This window comes from Falco punctatus (genome assembly GCF_963210335.1).
Source record: "Falco punctatus genome assembly, chromosome: 1".
Lineage (NCBI taxonomy): Eukaryota > Metazoa > Chordata > Aves > Falconiformes > Falconidae > Falco > Falco punctatus.
In genome coordinates this window covers 90,394,291-90,413,129 of record NC_137580.1, presented here as the reverse complement: position 1 = coordinate 90,413,129, position 18,839 = coordinate 90,394,291, and the positions used below count along the sequence as shown (strand labels likewise).

Genomic DNA, 18,839 nt, shown 5'->3' with positions numbered 1-18,839 from the left:
TCTGCAGGGGCTGGGGGCTGCTGTGTGGGGACACCGGTCACCCAGGGCTGGCTGTTTGGGATGGGTGCATCATTTGGAGAGGCTGAGCTTTTGGGGAAAGGGGTTTGGTTTACCCCGATTTTAACTGTTTGCTACACTATATTCTTTTGGGTGGACCAAGCATCTTCCCCTCCCTTGGGGCGGAGGAAGGATGGTCTCTGGTTCGAACCAGTCTGAATTGAAGCAGAACAACTATGAAGCTGCTGCGAGGGCCCCCGTGTGAGCTGGAGCCCTTGCCTGGTGCAGCATGGCCGGAGGGCTGCCGGGGGGATGGCCCCTGGGTTGCCCACCACCCCTGTGCTGCGGCTGCCCCTTGGGGTGGAGCGTCTGGACCACCCCATCACCATGGGGACCTGCCTGCATCTGCTGATTGCTGCAGCTCTTGTGTCCCCTCTAGCAGCCATTCGACATCTCCCCTCACATCTTCCATCTGCCCAGCCAGCACAAAGCTGGCAGGACTGTGCTCCTGCATAATCCTGCTCCAGAGCCCGTGGCCTGGGTGACACCACCTGCAAACTGAGGGGTTTCCCATCCTCCTGCCCCTCGGGCTTCCTTCACGTAGATAAAGATGAAAATTGGTGGTTTCAGAGCCCCTGCAGCCACCTGCCCCCCATGCACGTGTGTGCCCCTGCATTTGTTTGCAGCAGGGGCTGCGACGAGGCGATGCATCTCCCTCGCCCTGCTTCCCGCGCTGGCCTGGCTTTATCTCCTTCCAATTAAATAAGTGCAGACAGTGGGCTTAATAAGGCCCTGCCTATGAAAGATTACTAACGATCTCATTTCCAGCACGTTGTGAATTATGAGGCAGCCTGCAAAACAAAGCCAAGCGGGGACAGGCTTGGCAGCTAATTACTGTCCCCCATGTCCCCCCCACTGCCACCGTTGTTAGCTGGGCCCCTAATTGCTCCCTGTGCTGGATTGCATTTTGCTGCTGGTTGTGGTTCATTCACAGCTCTCGCCTGGCACTCGGCTGTTGCTGCTTCTCTCTATCCCCTCCCCCCCCCACCTTTTTCAAGTTTATTAATGAAAACCTTATCTTTCTGTGCAGATAATGCCAGAAATAATTAGTACTCAGTGAGGTCTGTCAGGCTCCTCTCCTCTCCCACACCCCTGCCCTGATGTCCTTCCTATTTGCAGTTTCCCAGGTGCTTGGTTAGCGCTGGGGATGGTTTTTTGGGGGGTATTAGGGCTTTCTCACCCTGTGCAGCCTTCCTGGCTGCTCCAGGCTCAGGGCTGTGCTGGGAAGTCTCCTCTGGAGGGGATGCTGGGGAGAAGGGGGACAGCTGCATCTGCGACCTCTGCTTAAAATCATCCAAGTTTTCCTTGCTCAGGGCAAACCTGGTGCACACGGGGACCTGCAGCCAGGTGTGTTGGGTGGGTTTGGTCTCCAGGGTCCTGGCTGGGGTGCAGGTCATCCCTGGTCCCATCCCTGCTGGAAAGCCAGGGGCAGCCCTACGTTGGCATCGGGGGGCTGTCCCAGCTCTTCTCGAGCTCCTTTTTTTACAATTACATTTATATTCGTTGTTTCTTGGCTTAAATCTTTCAGCCTGATAAAGGATGACAGTGCTTCTCGAGTGCCTGGGATAGCATAAATAATTCCAGTGCTGAGAGAGAGATTTACAGTGATATAAATGTCAGGAGTGAGCCCAGTTTGTATTAATGGCCTTATTAGTTATGTTGCTGTAAAATATTGATACTCCAGTTGTTAAGCAGCCATGGTTTTGCTCTGCAGCATTAATTCAATAAATTGGGGCCTTTTGATATAAATCTTAAAGTCTGCTGAACCCCATTAGAAAATTCTTCATGATATGTCAGAGATCTTCAAATGGCTTTGACTGAGAGAGACCTGGGAATAAAAAAAGCTGTTTGGCGTGTAAGTATGGAGCAAAGACGGCAGGTGCCACCCCTCCATGCCCAGGCTGCAGCTGCAGCATCCTCCTGTGGGATGGAGATGCTGCGGGACTAGGTGGGTGTTGCATGAGCACCCTGGCCACAGCAGCTCTGGTCCTGCTTAGAGCCACCCTGGCCCTTGGAGGTCTCCTGGCCATGCAGGGACTTGGGGTAAGCTTGAGTTTTTCAGCCAGCGGCTATGGAAACCACATCTTAAGCTGCATCCCAGAGGTCCTGTCTGGGCATCTCCCATGAGCCAGAAGTTGACTTGGCTCTATCCCCAAGCTCGGGCTCACCAAGGCATTGAGAGAAGGTCCCTGGAGGAGAGGGAAAGGGGGAGAAGACTGGTGCTTGGCTAGGGCTGGGAGGGTGAAACTGTCTAGAGGGAGAAGATGCCCATAGTGCTGCTCTGATCCCTCTCTGCCCTCCCCTGCAGTGCCCCTGTCACCCCTGTCACCCCCTCTGCTTTGCTGCTGTAGCCTCCTTCAGTTCATGAACCTGGAGGCGAGCTGACAGCCAGGATCATTGTCTGACCCGTGGCTTGGGGTGTCCATCCTTACCCCTCTCTCACAGAGTTGCTATCCTCCTCCCAGCCCTGTGCTACTGCAAGAGGTGCCAGCGCTGTCCCCATCACGTCTGTCCCTTCACCTTGCCCCGGAGCCGCTGCTCCTGCCATGGCTCTTTTGCAACTCTGCAAACTTTCCACCAGCAATCTGCCAAGTGCACAGGGAGGGAGGGAGGAAGGAGGTGGGGAAAGTACCACAATAATTGAAAATAAATGATGCATTATATGAAATAAATGTTCTGGTGCAGCCAGCTTGCTGCAGCTGATTATTTATATTTTTTTTCTTCCTAGCGTTTGGAGATGCCTGATAAAAGGGGGATTGGAAGTGAAGGAATGGCACCGCCAGACTGGTGGGGCTGTTCTTTCACCCATGGCTTGGGGAGCACCCCGCGTCCTGCAGCGATGGCCGGTGGAGCAGGACATCAGTGCCAGATGGGAGTCCAGTGCGAGAGAGGCCGCTCCTTTGGGCTGTGCTGGAGCTCCGTGGGCTCAGTGCCCAGCTGTGACATGTAAGGATGGGACAGGGAAGTCGTAGGGAGCCTCCAGAGGTGCTTCTCTGCTTGCCACTCTTCACATCTCAGGATGTCCCAGGTCTGACATGATGTCCCTATAGCTAATGGCTCCACACACCTGCCTGCCTCCTGAGCCTCCTACCCCAGGAACTGCCTGACCGTCAGCTCTGCACCACCCATAACGTGTCTTCTGCAGGGTCAGCCATGCATTGCCTTGGTGGGCACTTGGCTTGGGCAACGGCGACCAGAGCTCTGCTGCTCCCTGCCTGGGCACGCGCCTGTTAGTGCACACAAAGCAAATGGACCCTCTGCCCGAGGTGGGGGTTCTTTGCAATGCTCTTCTGGTGAGGATTAACTCCTGACACTGCTATTTGTTATGGGAAGAGGTTATGTTTTCCCAGGAGATGTTGGATTTAACCAGCAATGTGAAGCTTTCTCCTGCCTTGGATACCCCACGTCACTGACTGACCATGTCACGGTTCTTATGCCTTGATAAGACTTACCCTGGATTATTGTTTAGCCCCTAATTAATCTTGAGAGTGATGTAAAGGCTTTGAACTGGTTGTTTGAAGATTGAGTGGATGATTTCTGCTCTTGTCAAAGAAAAAGGGATTTGGAGGCAAGAGCCTAGCTCTGAATGATGTTAGCTTGCTCTCGCCGGGCAGGTGGGACTGGCTCCTGACTCCCTCCCTGCCAGCGCCTGCAGGGTCCCTGCAAGGCAAATCCCCTCAGAAATGGGATGCAAAACGGTGCTCGGGAGGGATGCGAGCCAGGATGATGTCTGGCTGGGGACTGGATACGCCCTGTACAAACAGTCAGATGCCAGCGGGTATCCCCCCACAGGATCTGTGAGGTTTGGGGTTAACAGCCCAGCCCTTTTCTTCTCCCACAAGCGATTTCCCCTCATGTATCTTGTTTGCTTGCAGACTCCTTGCAGCAGCCAGCAGCTCGGATGTCTCATTAATCACCACTGACAATGGCCACACAGCGTCTGGTGAAGCCAGGACCTCGTTCCCCAGCCAGGAAGGTGTTGGGATGAGCCGTATTGCTCCCTGAAAACTCCAGCCGAAATCGGGGAAAAGGCCGTGTCCCCCATGGGGTTGAAGCTCATGGAAGATGCTCTTTCTCCATGCCAGCCTCTTGTTCCTGCCTGCAGGCAGGCAGTGAGTTACGGTTAGCCCTTGTGAACCTGCATCTTTTCCTTCTCCCTGCTCGCTGGGATCAAGGGCAGCTCTGTGGGGGGCTGGTGGGTTTGTCTGCCGCTGCATTGATTTGGCAAAGGCTGGGGATGAAAGCACCGCGGCCTCCAGCTGAGGCTGTGGAGGGTTTTAGGCTTGAGTTTTCCTGAATTCTGCCCATCACAAAAGTAAACAAACACCACTGGCCAGGGGCAGCTTGGAGCTGGAGAGGGTTGGCACAGGGGCTGAGCATCGATCACGGGCTGCTAGCCAAGACCTGACCAAAACCCCACCGGTGTCAGGAGACAACTCCAACCCTCCCAGCTTCCAAATGTTGGGCCGGGCAGAAAAACCAGCCTACTTAGAAAGCAGTCATTTGACGTTGTGCTGTCAGACTTCAAATGGCCATCACTGCGGCTAATGACCCCGAGCAGAAATCCTGGTGGACCTCAGCCTGTTTCGGGTCTCAATCTGACCTGTTTTTGTGATGCCCTGAAAACGGCATCATCCATCACAGCCTGTGGGGGTGCAGGAAGGGGAGGGCAGGTTAAACTCCTCTCCCTTACCCTCTGCCGCTCCCCGCCACCACTTTATCTCTCCAGAAGCTGCATTTGAGTACAGCTCACTTTGTTAGTCATTTCTTTTACACAGAGGCTTTTAAAAGTGCCTGGGAACAGCGGCTTGTGTCAGGGAGATGCTTTTCAGTCCAGCAACTGTAATATTTAAGTGCTGGTTAAATAGCCACCTCATCTAGAAGTAACAGGCAAAGAGCTGAAAGCTTGCCGGAGCCACAGCCTTCTACCTGCCTATTTGAACAGGTCCTACAGAGATGATTTAGGAGACCTGGGTTTCTTCCCCATCAGCTGCCTGGGTCACATCAGGGATGGGATGGCATTTTCCTTGCACCCCCGTGGAGCTCTGCTGCCCCAGGGACTCTGTGCACCCCACGGATGATCCAGCTGGCTGATGGGGGCAGTTCGGGGTTGGGTGGCTGTGGCCCACGGGGGTCTTCTCAACTGGGTGATGTGTCTTGATGAGCCCAGGTGCCTCGATGTTCCTTCCCAGTGGAGGAGCAGTCTGTAATGCTGCGGTGGCCCTTCCCTGGCCACGTGGGTCCCATGCCTGCAGTCCCCAGGGGAGCCCCCCCCGTGGTGCTGGAGCCACAGGGCTGTGTCCTGAGCTGGAGAAAGCTGGCAGAGGGGCTGTCAGCCTGGGGAGACCCTGGCTGGGGATGCTGAGGGTATCCTGAGGTGCCACCACCCCCCTGCAGCCCATCCTGTCATGGTACGTGGTGGCGCTAGGGAAATGGAGATGCTGGGACCCTTCGTATGGGTCTTATTTGCTTTTAATCTGATAGTTAAATTGTTTTCTTCCCAAATGTAGTAAATGAGAGGTTTAATCAAACCCAGCCAGCCAGCACTGATGGAATCTTGGCAGTAGAGGAAAACACTGCATTTCTGTTTGTGTCCCACCGTGCTCCCTTGGAGACATCCTGGCTCTTGCAGCAGCTCCTCACTCGACGGCACCAGAGGGCACGGGCTTTGCCCAGCTGTTAATCCAAGTACTGTGCCCTATGTGGGGCCATCACAGCGGGACCACTGCTAGCCCACCTGCTCCCACCCCCTCTCCTTGGCCAGGCTTCGCGGTGGCAATGGTGGGACTGTTCTGCTACACCTCTCCTCAACCGCTTTCTTTCCAGGAAGAGGGTCTCGCCTGGTACCCCCATCCCAGGAGTTGGTGTTGGGTTCAAGCCCTCCACCCCAGGTTTCCTATCATGCGTGACAGCGCCAGGATCTGCTCTTAGAGCATCTCCATGTCTGAACTTCTCTGCCCAAATCTTAGACATGTTGTGGCCCTTGGTGGGGGAAAAGATGAGCATCTTCCCAGGCCGGAGACAGCCTTGGCAAGGGTGTGAGTAGGGATAGAGCCAGCGGGCTTCGCTGGCTTTAAAATAGGAAGCAAAGCACCCCCAAACGTCCAGCTGGTCAATGCTTCTGGGAACGAGGGGAGACTCTGCGTTCCCTTATACATCAGAGCCCTCAAAACCCACTGGCTCCCGGCGCGAGGCCAGCTGATCCTGGAGACGCGGCTCCTCTGCCTCCTTTTTCCAGATGGCTTTTCTCAATCAAGGCTTTTCCAGAAATAGCTTGCATACACCGAGCAGCCGGCTCTGCAAATAGCTCACCTCCCGAAACAAGGAGGCAGTGCGGTCGGAGCATCGTCCCCTATGTCCCTTCCATGCTCCCGACTGCCTTGGTGCTGACTCCAGCATGCAGAAACCCTCTGCTTCTGCTGGGACGCCTCTGCCGGCTGGGAAATGGGGATGTGCCGGGGTCCTCTGTGTCTGGGCTGTCCTGTCCTGCGTTGGGGGAGCCCCAGCTTTGCTGTGGGAGCTGACCGGAAGCTTGCTTGGCCGTGTGCATCCCACATCTCTGCAGGGAAGGGTGGCTGGTGGCTTCCAGGGGCAGGGAGGTGGCCCAGGGGACACAGCACGTGGTCCGAATGTCATGGTGGCAGGGCACCACCGCTCCCAGCTGCAGTGCTGCCTCATGTCCCTTCTTATATGTTTATTATGCCAACTTGAAGGGGGGGGAATGCAATTTTTTTTCTGTAGGTTTAGCTGATTTATTAATGGTCTGTAATGCCAGTAATAGCTCATCTATAAATCTGTTCTTAAGAATTTATAGGGCAAATATTCCAGTGCCATATTAAAGACACAACTCATAAATGCCTGTGAGCACCAGCCCCGTGGCTCTGGCAGCAGAAAACAGTTATCTGAGGGGAGGGAAAGGTGGCGAGCTCACCCCAGTGGCTTCCACCTGGAGCCTTGAAAATATTTGGAAAGCAAATTATTTCAGGGACTGTTCCCTCCAGCCAGGAGGTGCCTGTGGCCTCCTGCTCCATGCTGTGCTGGAACCGAGCCCGCAGTGAGTGTCAGCACCATCCCGATGCCAAGGCACTGCTCCCATCCCTGCAGGCTCCCGGGCCCCTCCACCCCCAGCGCTCTCCCCAGGGACCCCCACCATCTGCCATCACCTCATCCCCAGCCCAGGGTGACAGTATTTACCGCTGAAGTGCGCTGAGTGTAATTGCTAATCAGATACAGGCAATCAATTCATCCCCCCACCGCCGCCGCCTCCGGGAGGGGCTGCCTTTCCCTGCTGAAGGTGACTCCTGCAGGAATTCAGATTTAAAAATAAAGGCGATAATCATCAGAAGTTCATTAAATTAGCATCAGGCTCATTTGCACTTGGTGGGGGGGTGGGGGTGGGGGTGGCAGGGAGCAGGACCAGGCAGAGGACATCTCTACCTGCCTCCCCTCAGTCCAGGGATGTCTGCAGGAGATGCCTCCAGTGGGACAAGGGTCCAAACGCTCCTGGGAGCTCTCCCTGATTTACTCCTCCTGTCCCGGGGTTGCTGCAGTCATGAGTCAACAGTGCAGTATATTTAAATGCAAAACACCATTATCCTTCATTAAAAGCTCTGTCATCACCCAGACTGCACAGGAAAGAGTTATTATGCCATTATGCTCCCGGTGACACACGGCTTCCCCAGCCCTCCAGCAGCCACAGCGATGCATGTCGGCCGTGCCAGGTGCCCGTGGCGGGCTGGTGGTGTGTGGCCAGGGGCTGTGCCCTGTGAGGTGGCTGGCATCCGATTTTCCCTCGATGGTGGCCTCAGAGCAGGGAGGCGAGGCGCAGGAGAACTGGGCCTGGGGGGTACGAGGGTACCACGGTGTGGGAGGGATGCTGCTGGCATGGCAGGGGCGGGCACCATGTGTGCTGGGGATGGTCGAGGATGGGCTGAGCCCCCCGAGCAGGGAAGCACCATGGGGGCTTTGTGGACCTGTAATTTGTTGTTCCCAAAGATGGACAAGCCCAGTGGAGCCCCGGTGCTGTTTCTGGGAGGAGTTTCCCCTCCTTGGGACAGGGCACAGGCAGGAGAGCGATGCCTGGGCTGGTGCCACAGTCCCCCAGCTGTCCTGTGTCCCCCAGCAGCCACAGCACCCACCAGGGACACAGGGTGGCTGCAAAGAAATCACCCCACAGCACCACTCCCTGCTTTGCAGCCCCGTTCTGGGGGGTTCACGTTTGCTCTCCGTGAGACCACCAGCATGCAGGATCCATGCAGGAGCTCCTGTGCTCCTCATAAAATCCAGGCAAGAGCAGAGCTGGTGTTTCATGTAACTTCAGGTGATTCCCTGTCACCAAGATTTGGAGACACTATTTCCCTCTGGCTGGAGGAAAGCGAGTGAGGCAGAACAGCTTTTGTAGTGGCAGGGGTGTTGATTCATGGCTCGTAATTTAATTAAGAAAGAGACGAGATCAAAAGGGGACTGTATTAAAAAATAAATCAGGTAGAGGGAGTGGAGTTCCTTCCTTTAATTACGGTGTGGATTTGTAACAGCGAGAGACTCCATCAATCACAAAGAAAAGAAAAGGTGTCAAGTGGAGAGAAACCTTCCCTGGGTTAATTACCGCTAAGGACGGAGGAGATTATTGAGCTGGGTGTCAGAAAGCCGATATCGATGCCTCCCGGTGGCCGTTCCAGCAGGGCTGGGCAGCACAAACCCCTTTGGATGCTGAACACAGTGATGCTGGAGGTGCCGCAGCTGAGGAGATGGTCGTGGTGCCAGGCAGGCCAGGCAGCGGGGGGGCTGGCGGGCGGGGGGCTGGGGGGGCAAACACCCCCGGGCAGGGGCAGACAGCACACAGCCAGGTCCAAGCCCCGCAGTCCGGTTTTCGTGGGCCGCAGGCTGTGCCATTGGCAGCACCAGTGAAGACCGGGGCCGGGATGGCTGCAGCCCGATTTGTGGAATAATTAATTCTCTTTTGATCATCTGCTGCGTAAATCATCAGTGGCCAGGAGTTAATCATGCATATGAAATGAATCCTTCTCCTGCCTTAATGAGCGCTGAATCGTGACCAGCATCTGTTTACTCCTGACACTTTCATCTTCTTGGCAGTCTGAACAATTAATTGTTTCCAATAATCTCCTTTTTATTCTATTAAAAAAAAAAAATAGCTGAGAGCAAGCAGCCTTCCACTCCGCACTCCTGCTCCCAGAGTTGTCTCTCTAATCTCTGTTTTTTCAGTCTTAGAGAAAGATTTGTTTTTCGGGAGCGACACGAGGGCTCTGCCAGCGCTCGGTGTGCCCAGGGAGGAGTGAGCTCTCCGTTCTCCCAACGAGGATGATGCTAGTGGCAGGACTGCCTTCCTCGCCAGCCAACTTAGAGGCTGGGCTTTTCATAGCTAATAGCAAATAACAAGCCTGTTTGAACACGGGAGTGTTTCCACCTGCCATTTACCTGGAGCAAACCGCAATTAATCCACCAGTTGCACCACCAACGCAATGTAATTGGATTAATTGGAGAGGTCTGTCCCTGGCTGCAGCCTCCTCCAGCGGTGGGATCCGTGCCCATCGGGTACCGGACCAGCGTCGCCAGGAGATGCTGGACCAGGATCCAGCCATGGGCACTGGAGCTTGTTGATGGTTGATGGAAATGACCTGCCCACTAATTGGAGTTTATGAGGCATGGCCTGGTTAAGGGGTGCTTGTTAAAAGGCAGCAGGAGCAGAGGGGGCTGCAGGTGAGCTCTGCTGCCAGCCAAGGGGTTTGGGGGGGGCTGGGGTGTTGCAGGGGTCAGTGAGCTTGGGGGGGAACCTGGAGGCAAGAAGCCAGGTGGGTGTTTTGGCAGGCGGGGGATGAGGTCGCCTGCCCCATTACCTTGGCTGTTTAGCAGGCAGCAGATGCTGCCCGCCAGCCCTCGGTCACCTTTGTCCTGCATTTTGGGGGCACACAAGGAGGGCTGCATGTCCTGGGGCAGGTAGGGGCGGCATGAAACCCTGTGGAAGCGCCTGAGTGGGACAAGTGGGGCCACACCAGACCCTCCTGTGCTGCCCTGCTGCCTCTGCAGCCTCTGCTGAGCATTGGGAAGGCAAAATTCCCGTGTTCCTGCTTCCCATTCTGCTCAGGGTTCCTGCTCAGACCCATTCTCCAGTCCTGACACCCAGGTGCCAGCACGGTGGCTCATCTGGACAGACAGGCAGGCAGACGGACAGACAGACAGACAGACAGACATCCTCTCCAGACCCCACAGGAGCCCAGTGAGCTGATGGAGCCTGTCCCCCCGCCACCTGGGTTTGTGCTCGGGGGCTGGATCCTGTGCTGCTGCCCGGGGTCTGTGCCATCAGTCTGGCTGCCCTTGGAAAATGCCCATTAAATATATATATATGTGTGTGTGTAGGTATTAGAAAAAGCTTTTGGGGACTCTGCCAAGCCTGCTGGCTGGAGGAAAGGTGGGGGGCAGGTGGAGGGTCTGTGGGGATGGGGTGCCAGAATCATATGCACAGGCTGTGGGAGAATGCCAGCCCTGCTCTTCCTGAGCTAAATTGGGTCTAACCTGGCCCGGGTAGAAACCAGAGGCCGCAGGGGATCTATTGCAATTGCCCAAATCAACCAAAAAAACCATAAAAATGCCCTTAGGGAAGCAGGCAGCTCCCTACGCCTGGGGCTGTGGGACACCCTTGCTGCCTTTGGACTCCATCCCTGCTAAAGGGAGCTGGGACCCCCCTGCGCAGCCACCAGCCCCACTCAGGGTGCTATGGAGGTGAGGCCAGCAGGCACGACACAGCCTTTAGTTTATTCCTTCCTTTATCCAAGAGGAAGAACAAAATCCCACCAGCTCCTACATTATTCAGAAAAATGAGGGGTTTTTTTCTGAGATGAATTGGCTTCCCCAGCAGGCATCTGGGGTGAGCAGGAGCTTCAGTGATGTGCAGGGTGCAGCATGCAATGACAGCGCCAGTGTTAGCTGGGTCATGGGGGTCTGAGGAGATGCCCCGGGAAGGACGTCGTGGCTCCTGCAAGGGGGAGTGGGAGTCCCTGGCTGAGTGGGAAGGGTTTGCCACAGCCCTGGCCTCATCTGAGCTCCTGACTGCAGCCAGCAGGGAAGAGGACCTCTCCGAGAGCTGGGCACCTGCAGATGCCCCCAACTTCTCTGGAGCCCGTGGGAGGCATGGGGCCCTCACGTCGCCCCAGCCAGCAAATCTCCCTGTCCTCGGGGGCCTGCCATGACCTTTTGGTGAGGGCCAGGAGCCAGTGGCTCTTGATCCAGCTTGCAGACCAGCTCCAACTGTGACAGCAAGGTCAGGGAGATTTGGGGCTCCTGGACACGTCCCTTGTCACATCAGTTCCTGCAGCGTACTTGGCTGCAATTTAGCCTGGTTTAATTGGTGCTTAAATTAGCCACAAATGGAACAGTGCTGCAGCTGCGGCTGTGTTCGAAAATATATAAAATTACAGCACAGTAAAACATTTTCACATTTCATTAGTGTGTCTTAATGGGAAGTGTCTGCTCCCCAAACTCCCCATTTGTTCTCCAGAGCAGTAAAAGTTTACACATTAGCAGTTGCGATGCCCATTAACGTGGCAAAATGTTCCACATGTTTTGCAGGGGCAGCACTGCTCCACAGGGATGGGATGGGAAGGGAAGCTTAATATTTAGGGGACTGGGTGCTCTCCTGAGGCACCTATAAGTGGCTGGTGGGAGGGATTGGAGCAGGGAGCATCCCGCACCCCAGGAAGAGCATCCTGTGCCCCAGGAGAAGCATCCTGCACCCCCAGAGGAGCATGAGAGCCCTTTTCCCAGGATGGTGCTGCCTGTCCCCCCGGCTTTATCAAAGCTCCAGCTTTCTCACAAGCAGGGTAATGCCTCCGATCCAAGTCAGGAAGCTTTTTCATCGAAGCAGCTTTTTAGCAGAAGCCTATTTAACGCTTAGGCTGACGCCCTCAAGTGCTTTATTTTACAGTATTTTTGTTCCTCTCCATTATAAGTAATAGTCTATAAAAGCCAGAACACAGCACTTTGCTCCCTCCTGCTTCACTCCCCTACAGCGTGGGCAGCCCTGCGTGGCGAGGGCTGAGGAGGCAGAACAGGGCTCCTCTGCTCATGGCTGCTGCTGTCCCAGCACAATAAGGCAGCGGGGAAAAAGCAAGAGAAAAAAACCCAGTGAGGGGGGATTGCATGGAGTTAAACTGCTTGTCCCATCAGCGTACCCCAAAGTTTCGTTTTAACTAGATTTAGTTAAATAGCTTTGCGTTTGTGGGCAGCTCTAGTTTGTGGGCAGCATCTTCCCCATCCCTGGTGGGCTTGGGCTGGGGGGCTCGTGGTGTGAAATGAGTTTTGAGGTCTGAGCCCAAACTGAAAGGGTGGGGATTGTACCTTGTCCCTCTCCCACCTCGTCCAGACCTCAGCTCCCCCAGGGAGATGGGCTGTTGTAGCTGGGGTGGCTGAGGAAAGCTGAGGGGGGCTGAGCCCAGTGGGTTCTTAAAGCCTGAGCAGCCCGGGGAAACCAAACCTTCTCCTGCCCCTGGTTTGGCTCATGGGCTCGGTGCAGTGAGGTGCAGCCAGGCACAGGGAGGTGCTGGATGAAGGGGGCAGGAGCTGGCTCTGCTGGGCTGGCCCCAGGGCCTGCAGCAAGCCAGAAATGGGAACATCCAGGTGCCAGCTTGGAGGAGGATGTACATCCTGGTCTGACCCATCCCACCCTCCCCAAGCTAGAGGCAAAAACCTGATGCCTCCCAGCTCTGCAGCCCAAACCTGTGCTGGGCATCCCGAACTACCCCTCCTGCCAGACCCTGAGCTGGAGGCTAGGAGCCAGCCCAGTTGCCTCCCTTTCATTAGTTAGTAATTACCCCAACAGGCAATGGTGCTATTTGTGTGATTGGAGGCTGCTAATTGCCAGCCAAGGAAGGCACTGAAGAGGAGGGCAGCCCTGTGTTTTGCTCTTCCCATCTCTTGGGTTGCATCCTTGGGGCACTGGGACCCTCTGCCTGCAGTTGGGGGCTGCCCCTGGCCACTGCAGCCCAGCAAGGGGCTTTCCTCCATCTGCTCCCAGGCTGGCAAGCTGGGCCCTGCCTCTCCTGCCCAGACACGTGCGGCTGCAGGCTCTGTCCCCCTCCAGCAGCTGCATTTGACCTTTCGGCAGTGGCACTTGGAGAGCAGCAGCGGCTGCGTGGCTTTGCCGCATGGTCCCCGGGGGCCAGCTCGCCGCCACGGCTGCTGTGGCTCAGAGGGGAAAAATGGTATTTTCATTTCCATCCCTCCATCCCCCTTCCCACTCCGGAGCTTCTTTAGAGCCAAAGAGAAGAAAAGGCCATGGTCTGGTTTTCCTGCTTCCCCTCTGCTCCTGCCTTTTCATTCCGCTCTTTCCAGCAGCTGCAAATGGCTTTGCCTGCGAACGCTCGCACTTATCTGTCCCCGTGCCTTTTCATCTTGCGCTGCCTAAATATCAGGGGCTGGGCGGCTTCAGTAGGGGAGCAGGAAGGAAAAAGTGCTTTTGTTGGAGCAGGTGCACGGGCAGGCGAGCTGCAAAGCCCTCTCCCGCCGATGGCAAAGCAGGCACAGAAAGCCAGGGTGGGAGATGCTTGATCCTGCTGCTGTGGGTATCCCTGGGGATGGGGATGCAGGGGCTCAGCAGGTCCCTGGTGTCCATCTGGAAACGATGGAGAGGCATCTTGGGACTGCTATGAGGCAGCCAGGGCCTGGATGGGGGTGTCCTGCATCCTGGGGTTAACACCCTGTGCTGGTCCTGCTCCCATCCTGGTGGTTTTTACATCCCAAGCACACAGGTTTCCCTCCTCCCTCCCCAAGGGAGGAGGCGGGCAGCGGGGCCAGCCAGGAGCGGCAAAAAGAGCCGTAGATCAGTTATTTCCTACCAGAAAGATGATTCACGCCCTCTTGCAATGGTTTGACTCTGCAAAATGCATTTACTGAGTTAAAGATGCTCTGGCGGCAGCGTGGGGCTGCTTGGCCACCTATCACCCTCCAAGGGCTTTCTCCAGCTCGGCAAGTGCTGCACTTTGTCCCACAGCTGTTGCTGCTTCCCTGCCCCACACTGCCTTTCTTGGGAAAAGCAGCTTGGATCCAGCCCCGCTGAGCACCTCCTAGCCCCTCCGCCTGCGCAGCCCCATGGCTGGACCCTCTCAGCACACATCTGCATTTGCCACAGCATCCCAAGCAGAGCCATACATCGCCTTGCAGGTTCACATCTCAGTTATTTTAAGCAAACCCTTCTTCCTTCTCCTCCACCTCCTCCTCCTCCTCCTCCTCCTCCTCCCTGGCCGAAGCAGGCAGCCGTCTTGCAGCATGTGGTGGAGAACCCCCCCTCCTGCCAGGCAGGGCTGGCTTAGTCAAGGGAATAATTGGTAGGTGCTTCTGAAGTGCCGTGAACAGAGGGCACTCAGAGCCTTTGTTTATTGACTCTTGAGTGATAATGAATACTTCCAAAGATAATTATTGATTTTCTGCATTTGCAGTAAACCTGTTTGGCTGGGGAATGGGTGGAGCGGCACACGCCAGCTCTGCGTGGAGGTGGGAATGGGGCAGTTTGGGCAAAACCAGGCTCCGGCTCTTCCTGCCAGCTGCAAGCCAAATAAGAAAAAAAACCCCAACGACCAGCCTCAACATTGATAGTAAAATATTTGTGCAGCTCCAGGACAAACCCAGCTTTCTTCTCTCTACTAGGGGGAACAGATTAAATTTTAATCCTAGTTAAACACGTTTTCTCCTTTCCCTCCTCTCGGGTACCTATTGAGCACACAAAGCTTCTCCCCGCTGATCACTTCTTCCCTTGGCCCCAAAACTCGTCCTCCTTGACAGCGGCTGAACACACACAGCAAGTGTTCACCCAGAGCAGGGACCGCTCTCTTTTCTCCATCACCCCCAGAATCAAAGCCGGGGGGTGGGAGCAGATGGGGACATCGGACCCTTTAAATGTGGGAGAGGATAAAGCAGGAGAAGGCAGGGCTGGGGGTCCTGAGCATCCCCGCCTACCTCTGAGCCAGGTAGGTCCCTCTCAGGTTTCCCAGCGGGGTTCGGGCCCCAGAAGGGGGGGTTGTGGGTTGAGGGGGTGCTGGGTGTCTAATTGTGTGGTGCGGGCGGTTACAGGGCTGTGGAACGGGGCAAAGCTGGTGGTGCTGGGGGCCCGGCAGCCTTGTTTGCAGCCCCTCTGTGCAGGGTGGGGGAAGCACAGGCTCAGCCCTTTGTGTCATTGAAAAAAACCAACACCAAATCATGGAAGAAAAGCTCTCTAAGAAAGAGGGGCTTTTTTGTTTGTTTTTTTTTTTGTGGGGTTTTTGTTGTGGTTTTTTTGGTTGGGTTGGGTTTTTTTTTTGCTTTGCAGGAGATTGTGCAGCTATCCTCCAAGTCCCAGTTTCCCTCTTCCCATCCCAGGACTCACTCTCTTTGCTACGGTTCCTTGCACCCGTTCGGGTGCAAGCGTTGGAACCTGGCAGAGCCCCACGTTATCGCTGGGGCTCTAAATAACCCGGCGTAGCATTTATTGCAGTGCCCACAGGGAGAGGAGCTGCCGGCTGCGTGCTGCTGGCAGACAGCAGGCCCACAGGGTGGGCAGCATCTGCTGGGGCTCTGAGGATGCTGTTTCCAGAGTATGGCCGTGACCACCCCGAGGGCTCGGGGCAGGGAGGGCAGGGGGGCTCCCTCTGCCCCATGGCTCCAGCCCCAGGGCTCCTCACAGGGGCTCAGGTTTGGGCAAGCATTGGCAATGCCACGGGCTAATAGATACGCTAGAAATGTATGGTATCACTTCTGCTTATGATATAGTGCTTTTTCTGGGTATCTTGTAATGCTTTTTCAGGCTGTTTATTTATGAGACAATTTATTACAGCGCAGTTATTCTATAGCAGGGAAGTCTATTCCTAGGAGCCTCCGTTAACTGAGCCAATTGCTTAATTGGCTCACTGATGTTTCCACAAGGTATGCCAGGAGAGAGGGTTCTTGTTGTAATGATCACATCCTTCCTCCTGCCCACACGCCACCCGTGCTGCTAATTTAATAGTGCAAACATTTATTATTCCTTTTATTTGGTAGTTAATGTTCGGGTGTTCAGAGCTGTTCCACGATTGATGGTGGAAGGGGGTGAAAAGCCCTGGGGTGCACTGAGGACCCCGGCTGCAGCTCAGAGTGGTCGAAGTCATCCGGCAGAGCCCAGGGAGATGCAAGGGCTGATGCTTTGCAGGGTGTTTGGTTAATGAGCCACAAGCAGAGGGCTGGGCTGACCATGCCGGCAGGGCTCCTGCCTAACCCTGACCCTGTGTTTGGGTCACTTGCCAACAAAACAGAGCAAGACCAGGGCACGTGCGTACTTGTACCTGATCTCCCTTTGATGAGTTTAATGCGATCAGAAGGGAATCGGGCTCCTAATGAATAGGCTGTTATGGGAAAGGCTGGAAGGGCCAGAGGAAATCCAAGCTGGGATTTGCTTGGGTGGTGAGCGCCTGTCCCTGCCCGTCTGCAGGAGAAGGACGATGGGGGGGTGGGTGAGGGCTCCTGCTGGTGGGTGCTCACTGTGTCTGCTATGGGTGCTGTCTGCACCCTCCCCCAGCTGTGCTTCTGCAGTGTGGCTGCTCTAGACCTCCCAAGCCCCTTTCCCTGTTCCTTCTGTTCTGTCCTGCCATTTGCTAGCCGTGGCAGTCCCTGGAGGGTCCCCACTCCGACATCTCCTGTCCATGGCATGTGCAATGTGCCCTGGGCTAGAGCAGAGCTGTAGCTCACCGCTGGCCTTTCCCGAGCCGAGCACAGTGCCTGTCGCCTCTGCGTGGTGTCCCGGGGGGAGCAGCCTCCCAGCGAGCATCTCTCTGCCGTGCATGAATGTCGTCCTTTCCTATCAGGCTTTTTAGGCAATGTCTGGCAGAGCTGACAGCATTTCTATAAAGCCCTGCTGGCTCCATGCCTGCTCCCACTGCTGCCACTTCCCCAGCATCCATCTCCAGCCGTTCGTGGCCTCGCAGCACAAAGGCCGCCGCTGCCGGCCAGCGCGTGCCACCGAGGCTCTTGCTTTGCAGCTCCTGGCTTGGGGATGCAGCTCAGGGCTGCCTGCCCCCAGGTACCAGCGGGGCAGAACCCTGGCAGTGGGAGAAGAAAGCAAAAAGGGAAGGAGGAGTTCGACAGACAATGCTGTCAGAATGAGCCTTCCGCTAATTTTGTATTTATTGCAAGAAAGCGATTAAGTTTCTCCGTGATTTCCATTCTTTCTCAGCTCCCACCGCCTATTGTTCCTGGCTCCATTATCCCCCCGTTGCTTACATAAATGTATCATGCGGGTTTCCAAGGCACAATAGAGAGAGTCTCATTCATCCAAGGTCACCAGCTTTTACTTGCGCTTCAAAGCCTCTAGTAGAAGGATTTTCTCCTAAAGACGTTTTTATTGTACTCGGTGCAGAGGCTAAGGAAAATCGCACCGCTGCACTTGCGCTGCCCCAGCCTTTCCCTCTCCTTCCTCATGTGCTTGATCCCGGCAGGTCAAATCCTGCCCTGGAAGGTGAGGAACTGTTTTCTGAGCTGGTTGGGACCCCACTGCAGGGTTTCCCAGCCTGCTGCTGCCCAACCCCACTGCTGGGGCCAAGAAACAGCGTGCCCCGTCCCTCCACTCCAGCAGTGCCTGTTAAATGGAAAGGGAGGGGGAAGAAGGGGTTTCTTCCCAAATTTCCTCCCCATATGGATCTCAGTATGGACCAGTTACAGAGAGGTCTCCATGGCCTCCTGCTGCTTTCTCCCTCGGCCATCCCAGCTGGTACTCTAGGCTCTCCCTCCGCCTTGCCCTGGGCCAGCAGCCGGGACGGGGCAAACACAGAAGCCCCCAGCAGCCTGTGTTGGGGGTCGGAGGGCTTGTGGGGGCCCAGGCTGGTGCTCTGCCCTGGGGGGGTTGTGCCTCGCAAAGGGCAAGGCGTGGGGGTGCCCGCGGCCCCGCAGCGAGCTCAGGTGGCTCCGCGGCTGGGGAAGGTGATGGCGGGGATGGAGCACGAGGGGTCCTGGGGGCTGTGAAGACCCCGGGGAGGGACGGGGTCTGTCAGCACGGGCGGCACACCTGCCCGGAGGGTCCTGGCCCCCCCGAACCGGCTGCTGCGGGGCGACCAGCCCGTGTTTCCCACGGGGGGAAGAGTGAATCCAGCCCGAGGAGGGCGGCCAGGACCCCCGCGGAGCTGCGCTGCTGCCGCCGGCCGGGCTCGCCGCGGCCCCGGGCGCCGCCGCCGCGGGAGGCGGTACCAGGGAGGGGTCGGCGGCGGGGCCCGGCCCCTCTCCCCGCCTCGCCGGCACAAAACGGGAGGCGGGGGCGGCCGGGCCGCACAGCTCCCCGCCAGCCGGGGCAGCGGCGGGCCGGGCTGCCGGCAGCGAGCGGGGCGGGCGGGGATGTAGCGCTCAGCACCGCGGAGAGCGGCGGGGCCCGGGGCCGGGCGGGCGAGGGCCATGGCCAGCGTGCAGCAGGGCGAGAAGCAGCTCTTCGAGAAGTTCTGGCGAGGCACCTTCAAAGCCGTTGCCACCCCACGACCCGAGAGCATCATTGTGGCCAGCATCACGGCCCGCAAGCCGCTGTCCAGGTAAGGGCTGCTGGGGTACGGGCGGTGGGCTCAGGGACACCCCCGCATCCCACGTCCGGCTGAGGGTCGCACCACCCCGAGCCTTCTCCCCACCCTCACTGAGTACCCCCTGTTAGGAGGGTCTGCAGTGTCTCCTCCTCCTGTCCCCAGTGAGAAGCTGGGGGACCTGGGGTGACTGGGGGGGTGGGGGGTGGCTGGGCCCCCTCCCCAGGTAGGTGCTGTGCTGGAGGGGACCAGGCTCGGAAAACTTTGGCT

The 18,839-nt window shown here is 56.6% G+C and overlaps 1 protein-coding gene across 1 annotated transcript in view; it reads left to right on the top strand.

Moving 5' to 3' along the window:
- The window catches only part of SRRM4 (serine/arginine repetitive matrix 4), a 104,740-nt gene that overhangs the window by 41,429 nt on the left and 44,472 nt on the right, over positions 1-18,839 (top strand). The window contains exon 17 of the mRNA XM_080394857.1: positions 2,786-18,584. Coding sequence (XP_080250983.1) covers positions 18,454-18,584 — 131 coding nt within the window. The 5' untranslated portion in view covers positions 2,786-18,453. The remainder of the gene's footprint in view (positions 1-2,785; positions 18,585-18,839) is intronic.